The sequence below is a fragment of the Gavia stellata genome, chromosome 4, assembly GCF_030936135.1.
Source record: "Gavia stellata isolate bGavSte3 chromosome 4, bGavSte3.hap2, whole genome shotgun sequence".
Taxonomy (NCBI): domain Eukaryota; kingdom Metazoa; phylum Chordata; class Aves; order Gaviiformes; family Gaviidae; genus Gavia; species Gavia stellata.
In genome coordinates, this window is record NC_082597.1 from 34,478,335 (window position 1) to 34,497,311 (window position 18,977).

At 43.8% G+C, this 18,977-nt stretch overlaps 1 protein-coding gene across 1 annotated transcript in view; it reads right to left on the bottom strand.

Moving 5' to 3' along the window:
- Window positions 1-9,353, bottom strand: part of NELL2 (neural EGFL like 2) — a 155,483-nt gene extending 146,130 nt beyond the window's left edge. Inside the window, exons 1-2 of the mRNA XM_059816768.1 lie at window positions 9,299-9,353; window positions 8,995-9,123 (exon numbers count right to left, since the gene is read on the bottom strand). Coding sequence (XP_059672751.1) covers window positions 8,995-9,123; window positions 9,299-9,353 — 184 coding nt within the window. The remainder of the gene's footprint in view (window positions 1-8,994; window positions 9,124-9,298) is intronic.
- Window positions 9,354-18,977: the final 9,624 nt, after the last annotated feature.

Sequence of the window (18,977 nt, forward strand, 5' to 3'; positions counted from 1 at the left end):
AAAATGGCTATAGCATTTTTTTCTACCTAAACATGTTTTAAGGGGGAAAAAAAAAAAGAAAAAAGAAAAAAAAAGACATTTACTACCTAAATGGGACCATAACTTAAATAACATACTTACTACAAGTTTGTTTTAAGTTTTTAAAGTTCAGTAACAACTACCTGAAATATCTGAGTGAATATTCATAATGGGTATTTATCATGGAAAACATGACCAAGCAAAAAAATGAAAAACTGAAGTACCTTTTCTTACCATATTTCTTCTCAGATTTTCCTCAGAAGAAATCTTTTGGACAACACTCAGATGGAAAAATTAGTATTCCTTGAACATTGAGACGAAATTGGAGGAATTTAGCCAAAACAGAGGGACAGAAAAAATTCAGTGAAAAATAATTTTTCACTCTTTATTCAGCTCTGCCTTAGCAGTGCAGGTAGAAGAATACAGCTGCTCTGTGGATCTGCACCTTGGCACACAACCAAACAGGACAAAATATAGGGAACTGAAGAGCAACTACATGGAAGTACAGTTTCCCATGACAGCTATATATAATCTCCAGCTCTTATCCACTGGTTTTAAAAAACTTACGAGCTCAGTTCTCTACCTCCCTTAAGACTCAGTGGAAGCAGTGAAGTTAACCATTCTTGGAGTTATTTTTCCAAGCCGGCACCCATATGCCCTGGAGGATACAGACTGGGAGAATGGAAGCAAGAGAGTGAGAGTAGGAAACCTATTTCCCAGATTGTATAAGCAAACAGTAGGGTGAAAATGGGGGGGAAAACAGACATTAAGACTGATCTAGATGAAAGGATGTGTAACAAATGCTGCTGTCCTCTCTGAAACCTCACTGAAGAACAAACCGTGCTGCAGTGGGGGGAAAAGCCATAAAAAAACCATTAACCTAGCTCGTCTCAGCCACACTTTGTCACTACAGAACTATGTCGCAGCAAAAGCAATTACATAAGGGTAGCAAGACCTCGTTTTCCCACATCACTAACCCTTGCTAATGCAATCCTCCCACAGCAATATGGAAAGATGCGTTTGACAGCTACCCAGAAGAGTCACTGTCTCCCCTTCTCAGGGCACATGTGCTGTAGGTGCTGGGTTCTCTCCAGCACGCAGGACAGATGCTGCCCTGCTGTCAACATCACGTCTTTGACTTCAGCTTTTGACTTTACAAGGCCAAGTGCCAGGTCCTGCACTTGGGTCACAACAACCCCATGCAACGCTACAGGCTTGGGGACGAGTGGCTGGAAAGCTCTCCTGCAGAAAAGGACCTGGGGGTGTTGATTGACAGCCGGCTGAAGATGAGCCAGCAGTGTGCCCAGGTGGCCAAGAAGGCCAACAGCATCCTGGCCTGTATCAGAAACAGTGTGGCCAGCAGGAGTAGGGAAGTGATTGTACCCTTGTACTTGGCACTGGTGAGGCTGCTCCTCGAATACGGTATTCAGTTTTGGGCCCTTCACTACAAGAAGGACATTGAGGTGCTGGAGCATGACCAGAGAAGGGTGACAAAGCTGGTGAAGGGTCTGGAGCACAAGTCTTATGAGGAGCGGTTGAGAGAGCTGGGATTGTTCAGTCTGGAGAAGAAGAGGCTGAGGGGAGACCTTATTGCTCTCTACAACTACCTGACAGGAGGTTGCAGAGAGGTGGGTGCTGATCTCTTCTCCCAAATGACAAGTAACAGGACAAGAGGAAATGGCCTCAAGTTGCACCAGGGGAGATTTAGACTGGGTATTAGAAAAACTTCTTCACTGAAAGTGTTGTCAGACATTGGAACAGGCTGCCCAGGGAGGTGGTTGAGTCACCATCCCTGGAGGTATTTAAAAGACCTGTGGATGAGGCACTTAGGGACATGGTTTAGTGATGGACTTAGCAGAGTTAGGTTAATGGTTGGACTTGATGATCTTAAAGGTCTTTTCCAGCCTAAATGATTCTATGATTCTAACAGACACCACTGCATCCTGCTACGCTGCCAGGAGGGGCTGCCTGGTGTGCAGCCATCTGCACTTGGCTGGTCCTGATGAGGACGTTGACATGGAGAAAGGCCTCCCTGGCCTCCACTCCTCTGACCATCCTCACCCTTCTCATGGCACCAACTAGGGCTCTGCCCCACATCACCACACTGACACCATCTTCATGTATTTTCCTTCCATACATGCCCCAGCGCTGCACATCATACTCATTTTCAGCTTTCCAACAAATACGCCAGGTTGAGCCGTGAGATAATACTAGCCTCAATAATGGTTTTATGCTTGCAGTACTTTAGAAGAGGCCTGATTGTAAAGGTAGGAACAAACAAATGCAATTCTGTCCGTTACTATTCAGTATCAATTGATTTGGGCAATACTGAATATAGAAATGGAGCATGGTTATTTGAATTAACCTGAGCAACCAAACTCTCATTAAAAAAAAGTTTTAGACACTCAGCACTGTTCCAGTAGAAAACAGATCCCCAGGGACTTCAATTTATTGCAGATAGTAGATGCAACCTGGCTGTGAAAAACACGAGGTCAAGGCCATGAGAACACAATAAAATATGACATTCCTCTCAATTAAGTCAAACCCACGCTGATTAATAAGTGCAGGTACTAATTCACTGCAAAGGCTGAAGTAGCAGAGGCTGGAGGTGTTAACTGTCCCACCAAGCCCGGGCAAAGCCATGGAAGCCATGCTGCTTGGCACTATCTCCCCGTGGGATCTGGGCAGGTAAGGTACGGTGCCTACACTGGCAAGCAGGTATCATTTCTTTCCCCATGCTGTAGCTTCTTCCAGAATCCATGCTCTTAAGAATTTAACTGACTGAAAGGTGACTAGAGCCCATATGAAGACACACAGCAAGAGATGCAAGTACCAAAAAAAAAAAAAAAAAAAAAAAAAAAAAACACCCACACAAAACCCAAAGGCTATGGAGGGAATATTTAATTTCTGCTTATTTCTTCTCCCTCCCACCAAAAAACACATTGTAGAAAAACAAAAAAAATATACACGGCAAAAAAGAAAATTTTATGTAGAATACCTTTTCTTGCAATGAACAACGGTATCATTCTTAGAGCCATACTTAAAACAACTTTATTGCTCTACACTTATGCCTTTGTGATGCTTTATATGCCTAATACAGACTCTCAGCAACATTATTTATTTGAAACTTTCAGCATTAAGGCAGTTACAATCCCCAAATGCTACAGGCCAAGTTTTCTGTCATTCCTTAACATTAGTATCAACTATGCACTAATGACTACATACAGGGATTACAAGCTTTTCTTCTCTAGAAACCTGTGTTTCCTCGGTATCTGCTGTATATTAGGTCCCCATTCACTTCCCAGTTCTACCCTCTGCTGTGCCATTACAAGCATCAATCACAAGTCCACAATGCTTGAGGTTTTTTCTTCCCATAACTTTTTCCCCTTCTGTTTTACAGAAAAGCCAGCATGGCAGTAGTTAGCAAACAACGCAGTCTCCAATAATAGGTATAGTTATGATTATTCAGCAATGCATGGTTATGCAGTGGGTAAGCGCATCCTAATTCTCCATGCATGGTAACTCAGCATGGTTTGGGATGGGAACTGGATGCAGAATTCTCACATACTACCTCCTACTTTTTTGGGGCAGGCTCTTCACGCAGCAGACACTTCCCAAATACCGCCTCTTGCTAACACTGCTGACAGGAGGAGAGGGATGCCAAATATTCAGCTCATCTGGAGCAGGGGGATGCCTCGCGGCCGCAGTCCCTGCTCCGCAGGCCCCAGCAGAAGCAGCCCAGCTCTTTGGGGCTCTCCTTCAACACCCAGCACGGCTCCCCAGCAGCACCAATCACAACCGTGGCAGTGCCATACCACAACAGTTACTGTTTGCATGGGTGCAGAGGTGACTTTGGAATGTGCCAGAGGTGGAAGGGGATGAGGGCAGTGGGGGGAAAGCCATACACTGTTGTTCCAGGTATGCCAAAATCTGGATCCCTCTGGCTACCACATCATCATAGAGTAATTGCTTATACTAGGCATTTCCAACATTGAAAAACACTCCAGTGCTTACTGAAATTAAACTCAATTATTTCAGTCTTTCCAAAAAGTAAGGGGTGAGGGGTTTTCTTTGTCTCTCTGAAAAACTCTGGGAATTTTCATTATCTACAGATAATCTCTGTGCTGGAGGTCCCACATTTTAAGGATTCAGTGATTCTGAGAGAGAAACCAACTTGCTTCGAAGACAAAAAAGCTGCAGTCAGACATGCCAGTTGGCAACATTAGCATCCTCTCCCCCAGTTGTCTGTTACTGCTCCTCTGGGAGATGATTTGGGTCTCAGGTACAACTGGGGAAGAGGATTTTTTGGGACTCTCTAACACATGTCACTGCAGTCAGCCAGGTTCACTCCTGAAGCTGGCCGACTTTGCCATGAGCATTCCCATGTCTGCTGATATGATCTCTTGCTTCGGCAAAGTTGTGGGGACAGTAACCTCTAGCTCCCAGGTGGTGACAAGCAGTTGGGAACAGTAATATTTTCAGCAGGCTCAGCTGGAACCTGGAGAAAGCATCTGTCCATAGTTTCAATGACAGGTGGCAAGGAAAAAAGTGTGTGTGAAGTGCATAGGCAATGTAAATCCTATTCCTATAATGAAAGAAAGTTTACTGTCATCTAGTTTTAAAGCTTTATTTTTAGCTCCTTAATTTAGTAGTGTCCAGAGATGTCATGGGCCGAAAAGAGTGATCTTTCCAAAGGGATACAAAGTATGTATTACATATATAGTAATATTGTCTTGCTAGCATTTTAAATTAGCAGGCTAATGATCCAGTCATGCAACAGTATTTAACAAAGCATTTACACCAAGGGCATTTCTGCCAGCAGTTTGTGCCAGCAAGCCCCAATTCAAAGAACAGTAGTGCCAAGTCCTTTTGTGCATCACACCAACAGATTAAATTCTTTCTTTGGTGTTTCATAGCACATCTTGTTCCCCATCAGAATATACTCTGTCTTGCCTCTAGAACTGTCCCTCCTCATCAGAAATACCCAAATATTGTTTATAACCATATTAAGAGTTACATATCCTAACTGACAGAGAAAAAGCTTATCCTCTGAATTAGTTCCAAGTTCTGCATTCAGATACACAAGCTCCCACATTTTTGACTGCCATGCCCTTTTTATCTTTTCCTTAAACACATATTCCTGTGTTTATTAACCATCTGACTGCACTCTTCTGCCCACCCTTTAGCCACCTCCTCTTCGAGGCATATATACACCTTTTGATGGGCATATTTGTATATATATTTATATACATTCAGCCTTTATTTAGACTCTTACACCTCAGAACACCCATTTCCTATTGCAAGTTGAAATACCTGGCTTCATCAGGACCTTGCATGTGCTTACTGTTAAGTAAGTCCCGTGAGCACAGAACCAAGTCAGGTATGTCTGACCCATTCAAAACCCTCAACACCTCTGTTGTTGGTGGTTTTGTCTGCCTTTTCAAACTTCCATGCAGTTACATATTGCTGCAAGACCACTTGTTGCATATGATGTTCACATTTGCACAGGAAAATAGCCACATTGACTTTCATCCCTACTGATCTCCTCAAATTGTATGAATGCAGTATATTTACAAAGAAAGAATTATGAGACTGACAACCGGTATTTCTCCAAAAGCCTTCTGCAAATACATTAGTTACACTTCAGTCCACCCACCTGATTTGGGCTTTACCTTTAGTGTCATCCCTGTTTTGCAAAGGGAAAACTAAGGTATCGAAAATTTCCCTAACTTATGTACACGAGCACAGAGAAGTGTAGATATTTGACTTCTGTTCTGCTGCTCTGACCAGAAGAGGAATAATTTTCCTCTCAACATATTTTGACATAATAATATCTGCTGTTGGCTAGGAAGTGCTGGCAGATGTTCACATATAGCAAGACTAACATTTTGGAAGGCTTCCTCCTGTTTTCTATTCATAATTGTATCTTCCCACAAGCTACACTGGAAGATTTTACAATTACTTTGCAAATCACATTCTTCCAGGAAGAGAAGTCCCTGCAGCTAACTAGAGCCAGATTACAGCGGCATTCAGGTGCTACCATCCACTACAACTAAGAAGCATGAGGCACCTAAAAAGCTTTACAATTCAAGACCACAGCATTTAATCCTTCTGAAGTCAGCGGGAAGAGTTCTGTTTCCCAAGTCTGATACTTTCTATAAGATTCGTACAGTGACAGAGCAGGTTGGTACACAGAAGTCCAAGTGACTGCAAATTTCAATTGGCTAGAGCTATTTTTAAATCAGGAACCATATAAGGAGCAATCTAAATGCTCTTTAATAGGCTATAACAGACTAGAACTACCTTCAGAGAGCAACTGCTTACTGTGTTGTATGGCCTAGAAATAGAAGTACCTTTGAAAATCAATTATGCAAAGAAGAATGTCAGAACAGCCAATTAGACACCAAAACCCTTGTATTGAAAATTGATGCTATATCTAATTAAGTAGTCAAAACTGACTTTTCACCTAGAAACAGAAGGAAAGAAAAAGACTGTTCTGCTTTAGCTGTATGTACAATTTTCCCATCACGTATCTTTAATTGTCTGGTACCTGTTGGCAGTTCAACCTGCCACATTCATCATTTCTTTCTAAAATAAAGAACAGCATTTAGGCTTTCTGTATGTTTTAAGCATATGTAAAGTAAGGCTTTACACCAGTTGAGAATGTGGTCTATCAAAAAAGGCAACATACTAAAATGTCATAAATATGTATACGGTACAAGAAAAGATTCAATATCTGAAGAAACCAGAAGGCAAAGGATCACAAGTTAAAGCTTCCAGAGTAAGTTCACAGATCATTTCAAGTCATTTGTGCCTAAGAGTAAGGCTTTAGCGGGAATAAGGAAAAAACACATAGGCAAAAACCAAATTTGAAGTCAGCACCTACATATATTTGAAATTCACACACTGCAAATACGTATGTTAAGAGGCATACATTGCAGCAATGTTCCTACCGTGTGAGCTCTAAGAGCAGAGCAAAAAATGACTAAATGGACCCAGTGGTCTGATCAAGGAAGGAAATTCCTCTATTTCTAAATGCAAGTACAAAAATGAAAATCTGTCTGCTCAGTAAGGACCCCATTTACTATAAGAAAACCAGCAGTCATCTTATGCAGTAGCAGGAAGACAGGCTCCAGTCCTGCAGGGCACTGAAGACTTCCCAAGGGATATTGAGCGACTCCAACCACCATTTAGACCCAAGTGTTTTCATCCTTGTTATTCCCCCAATTCATCTCAACAAAATAAAATGTCGGTGTGAAAATTTAAACTCCTGTCTCCTTTTGGCACAACTAAACTGGTAACCCATATATACATTCATAATTACAAAGAAAGAAGGAACAACTTGAAAGAAATTCTTTAGTAACCCAGTAATTTTTTTTTGGTCCCAACACTGGGAAAATATACACTAAAAAAGCTTATTTTTACAAATCTCTAATCCTGTTACCACTGAAGTCAAAGGGAGTTTTCACTTCCCCCTCACCCCAACCCATTATAGCACAATGGGGCCTCAATTCAGAACCATACCTTAAGTATTACAGCTATTTTAGGACGTGAAGCCCACAGCCACACAAACATGTGGCCATTCTAAGCAGTCGCCTCCTTTACAGAGGGCCCTGTTCTGCAGCCGCAAGCCCACCACTGTGTTAAAAACCAGCATGTGTCAGTGTTTCTGAATGCATATGCCCGTGTGTCTCCACATTCATGTCCATAGTGACACATGCTGGCTGTACCGGGGAAGAACACCGCTAGAGAGATCACCTTAAAAAAAGCCTTTGGCAACTATTAGCTTCTGATAAATTATCTCATTAATGCAAACATGAAAAAGAAATTCCCTTTCCAGATCTTATCTCCCTTGAATTATAATTCTCCTGTATGGGAAACACAGCCTCTTGCCTGTTGCACTAGCAATGTTTTCAGATCGAAGCTGAAACTCCTGGCACAACATAAGAAGCCAGCAATCAAGTGCCCCTATTTTAAAACTACAGGCTGATGTGGAGATTTACTCTTCCTCCACCAGATGTTGAGCCATATTCCTTGCTGTTGTTTAGTCACGTTTCTAAGGAGCATTTTATCATCTTTCAGAGGAGAGACTTGCTTTTAAAGGCCATTTTTAGGCTTTTTTTAAATTAAGCTAGAGCAGTAGTTTTTTCCTGAAAGCATTCTTGACTCCAGCTTCATTTAAGGTATCAGTATGTTATTAAAGCGTAATTCAAAAATACACTGATAATGAGCAAGTATAGGCAATGTAACCTATGCCAATAAATTCAACTGGCCATTGAGAGTTATTTTACAGTCCTTTATGAACTACAATACAAGGAAGTTTAATTATTTTTAATAAACCTCATAAATGTTATTTTTGAAAGATGAAACAAGACTAGTATTTTATTCCTATTCCCAATATGAACAAAAAACCCAATCACAAACACAGTAAGAGACTAAAACTCATTCTTTGTTTCTCACGAGGGGTATGACATAGACGCTCACAAGGGCCACTTCCCCTTGGTAAAAAAAGGGTCTCTTATTTTCAGCCATCTGTCTCACTCCTCTGGGGCGCTTCATTTCAGCATTTTGCTCGATTCACCTGAAACTTTCAGTGAGCATTTCCTCAGCTGGAACCGGGGTATGTTTAGCATTTCCCAAGTAAAGCAGAAGAGTGGGTGGTGCTATTATTCATCACTGCACCCCACGACTCACAAAATCAGCCATCTGCCATCCCCGTTCCTGCTGTACTTTAATTAACCGTCTACCAGTCAAAGAAAAAAAAAAAAGAGGGGTGCGAGAGAAAAAAAAAGCGGGGGTGGGGGGAGAAGAAGAGTGGAAGAAAAGGGGGCAGGAAGGGAAGGGAAAGGACACGGGGTGCTTCAGGAGCGGGCAAACCCCTGGCTGTGAGGGGCGGGCGAGCCCCCCGTGCGCGGCACAGGGGCCCGACCGCGCGGCCGAAGTTGAGAGGGGCCGGGCGGGCAGGGGCGGCCGTACCTGGGAAGAGGAAGGCTTTGCTCCCGTTGTGCAGCCCCGGCACCTGGCGCACGCCCTCCGCGGAGCCTCCCAGCTGGAGCTCGGACAGCACGTCGATCTGCAGCGAGGGGTCCACGCCAAAGCCTGCAACTGACCCAGAAAGTGCCGTTACCCCACCCGCCAACACTGCAACTTTCCGAGCACCCCCCCACACCCGCCGCGGCGCCCCGCACCTGCGGCCGCCCGGGGACCAGGGCATCGCCGCCGCGAAGCTCCCCCGGCCCCGCTGCCGGGTGCCCGCCCGGCGGGTCCGGCATCCGCCTACCTGGCCCCAGGCAGAGGAGAAGGCAGAGCGTGCCCAAGCGGATGCCCGACTCCATGGTACACCGATGCGCTCAGTCCATAGTCCCCCTCCCCCGGCTGCTGCAGGTGAAAAGCCTCCGGGGCCGAGGCTGGGTCCCTCCCCGCCTCTCACCGGGAGGAGCGGACCCCCCACCGCCCCGCAGCGCACATTACAGCGGGCGCCGCGCCGCCCGGCCGCCGGCCGGAGCACACAAAGGCGAGGGCGGGCGGGCAGCGCAGCCCTCCGCCCGCGGGCAGACAATGGGGGGAGCCCGCCGGAGCCTGCCGCCGCCGTGCGAGCGAGGCCGCGGGAGGCGGAGGCGGCGCGCCCGAGCCCCGCAGCTCCGCTCCCCGCCCCGCCGCTGCCACCAGGCGCAGCCCCTCGGCTGGAGAGCCGCCGCCGCAGCCTCCGCCCGGCTCCCGCGGGAGCGCCGGCCTCCTCCCTGCCGTCCGGCGGGGCTGGCGGGAGGGGCCGCCAGTTTATGCCGCGGCCGCAGGAGCCGCCCACCGCCTCCGCCGGACCAGGCAGGGCCGGGCCGGGGGGAGGCACCGCCCCGCTGCCCCGTCTGCCGGGGGATGGCGGGGCGCGGAGGGGAGGGGGACCCGCTGCCGCGGGGCTCCGGGCTGGGACGTTTGGGGGGCAGCCGCCGGGAGCTTCGCCGCGGGAGGGCCGCGGGCGGCGGCGGGGAGGGCCGGGCTGCCCCGCGGGAGGCAGCGGCCGGGCGGCGCTTGCAGTGAGCCCTCGGGGCGCTCCCCTGCCTCCGGCGGCGTGGGCTCTGCGCTTTGTTGTCGTCCGCCCGTGTAGGAGTCACCGCTTGAATTCCCATCCCGAGGTAACGCCGTCCAGGCTCTGGCGAAACCTCAGCCTGGTCTTTGAGCACGAATAAAAATAACTCGGGGGGGGAAAGAAACCAGGACGTTTCCAGTAGTTGACTGAGATGGGAGTGTGCGGAGACACAGCCGCCGGCACAGGGCTCCGTCAGCCGCAGCTTCCCCTTTGCCCTGTCGGGAAGGACGATTTTACAGTAACACAGCGGTCCTGTCCCCGGTTCCTGAACAAACCCTCCCCCCCCGCAGCGAGTAACATTTCTGTGCCTTACTTTGTGTGCCCATAAAGGAGGCTAAGAATAGCCTTATTCTTCCCTTCCCTTTCATAGACTCCCAATGTGCAAGGCAGAAACGTCTTGTTGCCAGTTTGTCAAATGCTGTGGAATACAGGATTGGGGTTTTAAATGTTTTTTCTAGTTTCACATGCAGGTCAGTAAGACCCTGATGTCAGCTGGTGATTCCAGTATTGTTTATTGACCTCCACCAAATTCATCCTCTATGATCTTTACAAATCATAAAATCTTTGCAAGTAACCTTTACAAATCTTTCCCAGTAATAATTCCAAAGGCTAAAAGGATGAGGGGTTTTTTCCCTTTCTTTTTTTTTTTTTCCCTCAAAGACAGCCACTGGAGTCAATGGTAAATCTCCTTTCTAGGCCAGATTAACCAACTGAGATCCTAAGCAACGTACAAAGCAAACACCTTCTTTCCCGTAAGAAAAAAAAAAGGAGAGAGGGGTGTCTGAAGATGAAAGCACGAAAATGCAATCTGTCTTTCAACCCAAATCCACAAGATGGGCCTTAGAACGCAGTTCCAGTGTGCCTCACCACCCATGTCACCCACGGAAGAGCTACAGGCTTCTCTTCCAGGAGGTTGAGCAAGCACAGCCCCGTGAGAGGTGCTTCTGCAACCACTTCCCACTGCAACTTGTCTGAAAGCCAAAGAAGGAATCCTGCTGCTGGTACCAGCTGTGTAACTGGTCACACAGTGTCCCTGGTATTGTATCTTGCATACGCAGAGGAGATAGTGACATAGCACCCGCATCCTTATCAGCCTAGCACCTCTACTGCACCAGAGCCTTGTCTCCAGCCTGTTGGTAACACGGAACTGTGCTTCCAAACTCATGAAATCCACTGGCTCCCTGAGCAGCCTGATGGACAGCGTGTTTCCTTGGGGGAGTTAATGGACAACAGCCACACATCAGTGATTGTTTTCATGCTATTTCAATCACATTGGTTACAGATAACTGAACCAGAAGCAATTAATTTGAGAAGAAATAGGTTCAAAACCTAGAGCAGTAACGGTGCATAATGAGCCCACCGCTGGTTGATTCAGGCACACAAGTGAACAAACCAAAAGAGGCAAACATCTGCCTTGAATTCTTTGCATCTGCCAGCAGCCACTGACAATTTCCATTAGCTGGAGCTGCCCGAGTGGAGTAAGCGTGTAAATCAAGTGGAGTCTGCCCCTTTGATAATCCATTTCTCTCTCAATAGATCTCCAGGGAGTGGCCACTCATCTTCATGTCACATACATGAAAAATCACTCAAAACACCATCCAGCCTGCTTTATGTATTCCCTCTTATCTATGTGGGCCCAGGGCAGACATACAAATTACACAGAGCTGTGTTTCTTCTATGTGAGATGTCAATAGTGACATATTTCAGCTAACCAAGAAGTAAGTCAACGGCAAAATGAGAATTTCTACCAATACAAGGAACACAATATTGATGATTAGATTTTTCAAATAGGTGGCTAAACCTAATACATATTTCTACCTGTGGAATCACTTTCTGATCACTCTAGGAACATAGTTTCACAGTCTTTCTGGGCATGTCCCTTCTCAAATCTGGATATTATGGAAATACCTAAAAGAAAAAGTGTTTTACACCTCAGTTGGCTGGAATGCTCTCCCCTTTGATGGAAACCAGGTCTTTTAGCCAAGAGATCTACATACACATCACATTGAGGTTCACCATAATCTACTGTGCACATGGGAAAGGATGTCAGATGTAAGAAAATGGTACGGCGTATAGATATCTGCAAGAACTTCATATTGGTGAAAGCACAATATTCCAGTGCTTTCTGTATTAAGCAAAGTCTCTATCTAAAGCAGCCCATTCCAGATATTAACCTTTAAGGCTCACAGCAAGTTTCAAGGCTCTCCAGAGACTAGATGTCTCAGAGGTATCTTTTTTTGTGTGTGTGCGCGAGCTAAGATATTTCCGATCCCTACTAAGGTAGTTCCAATCCCTACAAATGCTAGAGATTGCTCAAGGAAGCATCTGTAGGAGACAAGGCTAATCTTTTGCACTGACTATGGGACTTTTCCTGTGACTTTCTTTAGAATACCACCTGGTCATAGGTATTACCACATCTCTTTACAAAACTTCTAGGATTAAATGACAACCTGTAATTTTACAGCCATGGATATGTCAACAGTAACCACATGTACAGTTTGTCCAAGTTAAAAGGCTTTCTGAGGAGCTGACCTTGGACTCAGCCACCAAATCTCCTGGAAGGGGGAATGGTGCTGGCAGTGACGACCCTGCCTGACAGACAGGTGAGCCCGCCATGCTTTAGTCACACTAGCAGGAGCACACTGTGTAACATAATTTTGATGCTCTGTAATACAAGTGAGTTATAAATGGTCTTCTGGTCACCAGTGTTTCAATGAGGTTTTTGGATTAAAAAGATACCATGATATTGACACACACCCCCCTTACCAAACCCCCTCCTAGATCCTAAAAAATAAGTAGGTCTTTTGAATAATGACTAATATTCACAACAATTTTCATGCCAAATGAAGAGTTAAGGGCTGTCTTACAAGCCCCAAATTCATGAATGATTTCATTGCAAAGGGAATCTCATATTAATTATGCTCATATTAATTATATGCTAATAAACTGAACAGCTCTTAAAGCATGCAGATGACAATCCTGCACTGGGAAAGCATTACCTCTCTTACTGCAGCTTATCTGGGTCTATTTATTTTTAAAGAAAAGCATGAATATTTTATTGACAGTAGTTTTACCCATGTATTCCTATGCCAGAACCTGGAGAGTCCATGTGAATTTAAGAAATATATAAGGAATTGTCACTGACCTACTTATAAAACACTGATGCAACTTTTTTTTTCTGAGAGCATAGAAAACAGTCTTCCTTATATTGCAAAACACACATAGTTGTTTACTCAACATTAAAGTGCTTTAATGCAGCATTTTTACAGAAAAATATTTGTAAAACGTGATGTTACATAATTAATACTTTTTGAAGTGGAACAAGGAGAATAGTCTGTTGTCATAAAGAAGCAGCTTTTTAATTTGAGTAAATTTGGTACTGATGGGGATGAGGGCTTTTATTAGTTACAGTCAGGGAAAATGCAGGCAAATTATGCTGCAGCAGTTTCTGCTAATACCCTTCAATGTGGACTTCTGTCTGCACCATTATATCATTGTGATCCAGATTTTCCTTCTACGAAAACAGTCATGTGTAAAGACCGTACAGTTGTTGTGTGATGTGTAAAATGCCATGTGGGAGTAAGGTGAGACCACCAAACTCATTTTCACTTGTTTTCTAAATGATGGCTTCAACAGAGAGCAGCAAAGCGCAGATGCTGTTCTTGAATAAACCTCAGGTGTTTATTAGATAGTTTTTTCTTGCCAGCTTCCTGACCAGATCTGGGAACTTCTCCTGTGGCATCCTCTCCCTCCAACACGTACACACATCTATTTGTTTCTATAAAGCAGGTGTTTTACTTCTGCTGCTTTGTTAGCCCCCTCCTAGCTCCCCGCTTGCATAGTCTTCCTGATTCCCCAAATGCTTTCTGCCCTTTGGCAGCTTTCCCTCACACAGGTGCTCTCTCTCTTTCCCCCTTTCTGACACACAAACGTGCATGCACACCCCTCCCCGTCTCTTTGTAATTTGTCAGTCTTGCAGCCTCCCTTACGTGAGAGCTGGTACCTGTATTAGTGTCCCGCACACTGCAGGTTTCCCATCTCAGAAATGCACTCTGCCTTTCTGACCAGGAAAGCCTTGAAGAACTAGGGATTTAAATACAGCACTTGGTTAAGACCCAGCAGAGACTGTCAAAATGACTAAGCTACACATCCAACCATGACAGTACCAGCCCAGTTAAAATGCCTTGGCATCAAAGGCGTTCCTCTCAACCACGCATCAGCTGAAGAGACATCACCCATTTTAGTTATAGTTATGAATGTTTCATACAGATTTGATATTGCCCCACTTGTAATTGCAAAAATTGCTTACCATCAGAAAACAGAGCTGTGAAACAAAGGCTATAGCTATTTAAGGAACACACCTGAGGTGTCTTAAAATTTCACATCTTCCTGGTTTTTTATACTGTCTTCGCTTGAGGATATTTCCCATCTTATACCTGAGGTTGCAGCTTTGGCAAGTGGACTGATGCAGTCAGCAGTGGAGAAGCAGCACCAGGAGTGGTGGAAATTACAAGGTTGTTGTTACAGCGGCATTCTTCTGGACGTGGAAAGAGAAATGGAGGCAATTACACTAATGAGAAGTAGAGATGACGGTATTTTCCGGAAGTTTTCCCAAAGATTCTTGTTTGATTCAAAGGCAAGGAAGAAAGGCTGGAAGTGCAGGCTGCACTCTCTTTTTCCCAAATTTGAATCTTGTAACTTCGAAGTTGCAAGGTGCCCACATTACCCTTCCTTGCTAGAGTCTTGTTTTTTATACTAGCTTTATTTTTTCCTCCAAGAGGGTGCACATCCTTTGATGTAAGGTAGAAGTGATAGACTGCCCTGCTGGCAGCCTTCACACATTATGATTCCTAAAAATGTCTTTTCACAGCAAATGTCAGCTAGGAGTGCTGGCGCTGTATTTGGCACGTGGAACCACATAAAGTAAGAAGAGGATAGTTCATGATCTGGGTTTAATTATCTCAGTTCTGTCAGTCCAGACCGCAATAACAATTAGGCAAGATTAGAGTTAAATTACCTTGACCTAAGCGTGCTCTGTGCTTCGATAATTTTGCCATCTGAAGTATTATCCCCTATTAAAAAATGGATCAGCATATCCATCACAAATATTTATGATAACAAAACTGGCATGGGAAGACTTTAATCTGGTATGTTTTACTCTTGTAATAAAGAAAAAAAATCTATGCAGCCCACACTGGAGCCAGATGCTGGAGTACGAGTCCCTGAAATAGGGTGGGTGCAATTTTTTTCTTCTTCCACCGCCTAATGCAATATGGTAATGCCGTCTGCAAGTACCAAAGTGAAGAGAGGATTTCTGACAGTAGAAGACTGCCTACTGTAGAAAAGAAAGGGAAAACAAAATCTAGTATCTGAGAATCAAATCAGAACAAATCCATACTTGACAGCAGAATTTGTTAATGACCACAAGAATCTCGATGAATTCTCCAGGCTTTATTTTCATTAAAAGCAGATGCCATTTTAGAGAACGTGCTGTTCTTACAAGTTTGACACAGATATTAGGGGATGACATTTACAGCTTGCTGTGGTGGTCGGAGTCAGTGGAGAGATTCCAGACAACTTTGGATCAGGGACCAGATCCAGACCTCATCACCAGACCCTGCTCGCCCAGAAAGCATGGCAGACACTTGTGGTACTGGGCTCCGCTTTCCTTCTTGTGTGCACAAGCTGCCATATCAGCAAAGTCCCCAAATCCAGCACAGATAATTTCAAAGAAATCCTGTCTGCCTGGTGTGTCATGAGTGGGACTGCAGCGGAACAGAATATTAGTAACTGTCATACATCCATTTAGTTTTCAGTTGAGCAAAGCCAGATTTTGGCTCTTGCATTCTAGAGAGAGGAAAAGAATAGTTTAAAATGTGCTTGTGACCTCAAAGGTACAAATCTAACAGTTCCTAGTATAGTCTAATTACTTCTGCAATATCGGGAGAGAAAGTATCACAGGATATCTTACATTGCCTGACAAATAATAGGCTTGTCAAACTTGATCTGTAGAGTTTTCATACCCAAAGGTGTATTTACTGGGCAAACTGGAATAGCTTCAATGATTCTATCAGTCTATCAGATAATTAAGAAGGCCTTTAAGTTGTGTAGCATTGTGTAGTAGCATTAACACATCATCATGCTCCAATTCTTAAAGGACCTTGGATTTCTACTGCCTAGAGAGAAAAAGGTAGAAGAAAGGCAACAACCTGGGTGGTGAGGGGCCTGTCTACACTTTGGTGCAAACACCTAAGCCATATCAACCTCTTCTGCTGGGGGATCTGTAAAGACATGTTAGCTTAGATGCTGTGGTGCTGGGACATGGTGGGTGGCTTCTGGACACGAGGGAGCAAGTTTGAACAGTGCTGTGCTCTGCCACGGCAACGTCTGGGGATTTCTGAACCCTGCTTCTCTGCACAGACTAAACATGCCCAACGCCAGCCTCAACTAACCTTCTCCAGCTGGAGGGAGACCTCCTGACTTGCATCATCAGGAAGAAGAAATGCACGCTGCGCCTTAGACCACACTTCATTTGGTTAGTCCTACAGATGTAATAAAAGAAACCCCAATTCCAAGGAGCCAGAACCAATAGCCTGGTAATAAATTTGATTGGCAATTCCAGAGTGTACATGTACATCATGTATTTTAAAATTTGTATCATTTTACCATTGCTTTTTAAGCCACAAAAATTCTCCGTTAATTAATATAGCTAAATCACTCCTGAACACAATACTAAATAAATTCCATTATTCCCTTTTTTGAACAAACAAAAATAAAAGAAAGATTTGGGCCCGTATTTTCTTAAAAACTAGCATCTATAGACAAATTCTAACGCACATTTTAGATGCCACTCCTTGTCGCCCTAATAGCAAAAATGCACGTAGGACTAGGAGGACCAGGTTCAAGTACCTCCTTTGTCTGATTACAACATATGATTCATCCTGGCTTATCTCTATTGCTAGCGAGCACCCAATTCTTGAGTTGTTTCTGGCAGAAAATTATTTCACCATAGAATGCTTGATTAGTCCTAATCTAAGTGGTCTGTTTTTCAAAAGTCTGAGCACTAGACATTTCTCATGAACATCACTTGCAGTTTTACTCCTTACTTGTTCAAGCACATGTAAAGCTAGAGATCGGGTATTTTAACATACCTGCTTGGCTATGGGAGTTAGACAGTTAACAGAGACAGGTGGCAGTCAATAGCTTCAGTACCTAATCATGATAGAAAAACAATTTCAAAATCTAGGAATTCCTTACATTTTTGGTTTTGAATTCTAACAACAGTGTACGCTTGAGAAATAAATTAAACATCTAAACCAACATCAGTGGTTTCTTCTTGGATGGGGAGGAGGATTCAGGAGCCAGGCATGCTAAATGACAGGTGTGTAAGTAACAGAAAGGTACAGAGATTTGGGAGGGGAGGGTTACTGATGGTTGAGAAAGCAGTACCAGGTTGGGAAGAAATGAAGCAACTGTGAATAAGTGACTTTTATTAGAAGGGAATATGAAAAGACATTCAGTGATGATCAGTTTTTTTAGAGGAGGATAAAGGTAGGAGTTAAAGTGTGCCACCTAAACCATTGAGGGGGACTCAGGGTGTGTAGGAGAAACTGACAGCACACAAATTCTAGATCCTAGAAAAACAAATCCAGGACTGTAAACACACCATGTATCTGTGGAACAAAATGAGTAAGCATGAAGAAATACTATGTGTAATGGAGTTCATTAGCTTAGTAACAACAGGGTTTGGTTCAGAGAGTATGGTCCCAAGTACAATAATTAAGATGAGAATAATTATGATATCCCTATTTACATTAACATTCCCCTTGAAGCTGATAGAATTACAAGTATGGGTCAATGGAAACACATTCAGGCTAAATAATTGAAGCTATATGCAAAGTATCGGCATTTTTAAAATAAAATATCAGTATTTAAAACAGGACTTTTCCTGGCAGAGAGATAATTATTAAAAAAAAAGTGATTCATAACTTTAGAATAGAAGCTATTTATAACCTGTGCTTTAGCAGATCTCCACAGTTCAGAACAAAGAAACAAGGGAAGGCACAGGATAATTAAATAGCAAAAATCAAGGATTAATTTTGATCTCCAAAGAGTCTTTCAAGAATAGATACCCAGGTAAAGGAGTGCAAATAAAACAGAAGATTTGGCAGGCAAGATATAACTCGTACAGTAAGGTGAAGCTCAGAAAGTACGCAAACACAGTCAAACACATGACGACAAATAGTATGTGATGCAAGTAAATCACATACGGAAAGCTATTATATGTAAGCTTACTAGACTGCTAAGTGTAAAGGAGGAAAGCACAGGGTGAGAAAAGATTGCAGTGAAGGTAAATGATTTATTTGGGTGTCAGAAAAGAAGGGCTGGGGGTGAATCTTTACTCTGAAGTTACATGTAATGGTGTGAAAGCCCTGTTGGATAAGATATTAAAAATATCAGTGGTGTAACAACTCCAGAAATATATGTTCCAATAATTTATGGTACCAAATGGAATTCATTGGAGATTCTGAGGAAATCCTAAGAATGAAGCACAATTCCAGCCTACCATAATTTATCATTAAAGATATGTAATTCATCATTAAAACAGCCACTCTGCTGGATAACTGGAAAATGGCCAACACTGTAGCGATCTTTAAAATAGCTCTTTAGACTGACCCTCAGAACTGAAATCTAGAGAATCTTAATTCATTAATGGGGAAAATAGTTGAGAAAATGGTTTAAAATAGTTATAAAACACCTACAGGTGATATGTAGGAAAGAGAAAAAATCAGGATGAGTAAATTGCAAATCAGCACAGATCAGCAGAGATAAATTGACATTCTTATCAGTGAGGATAAAATGTGCTTTCCTAACC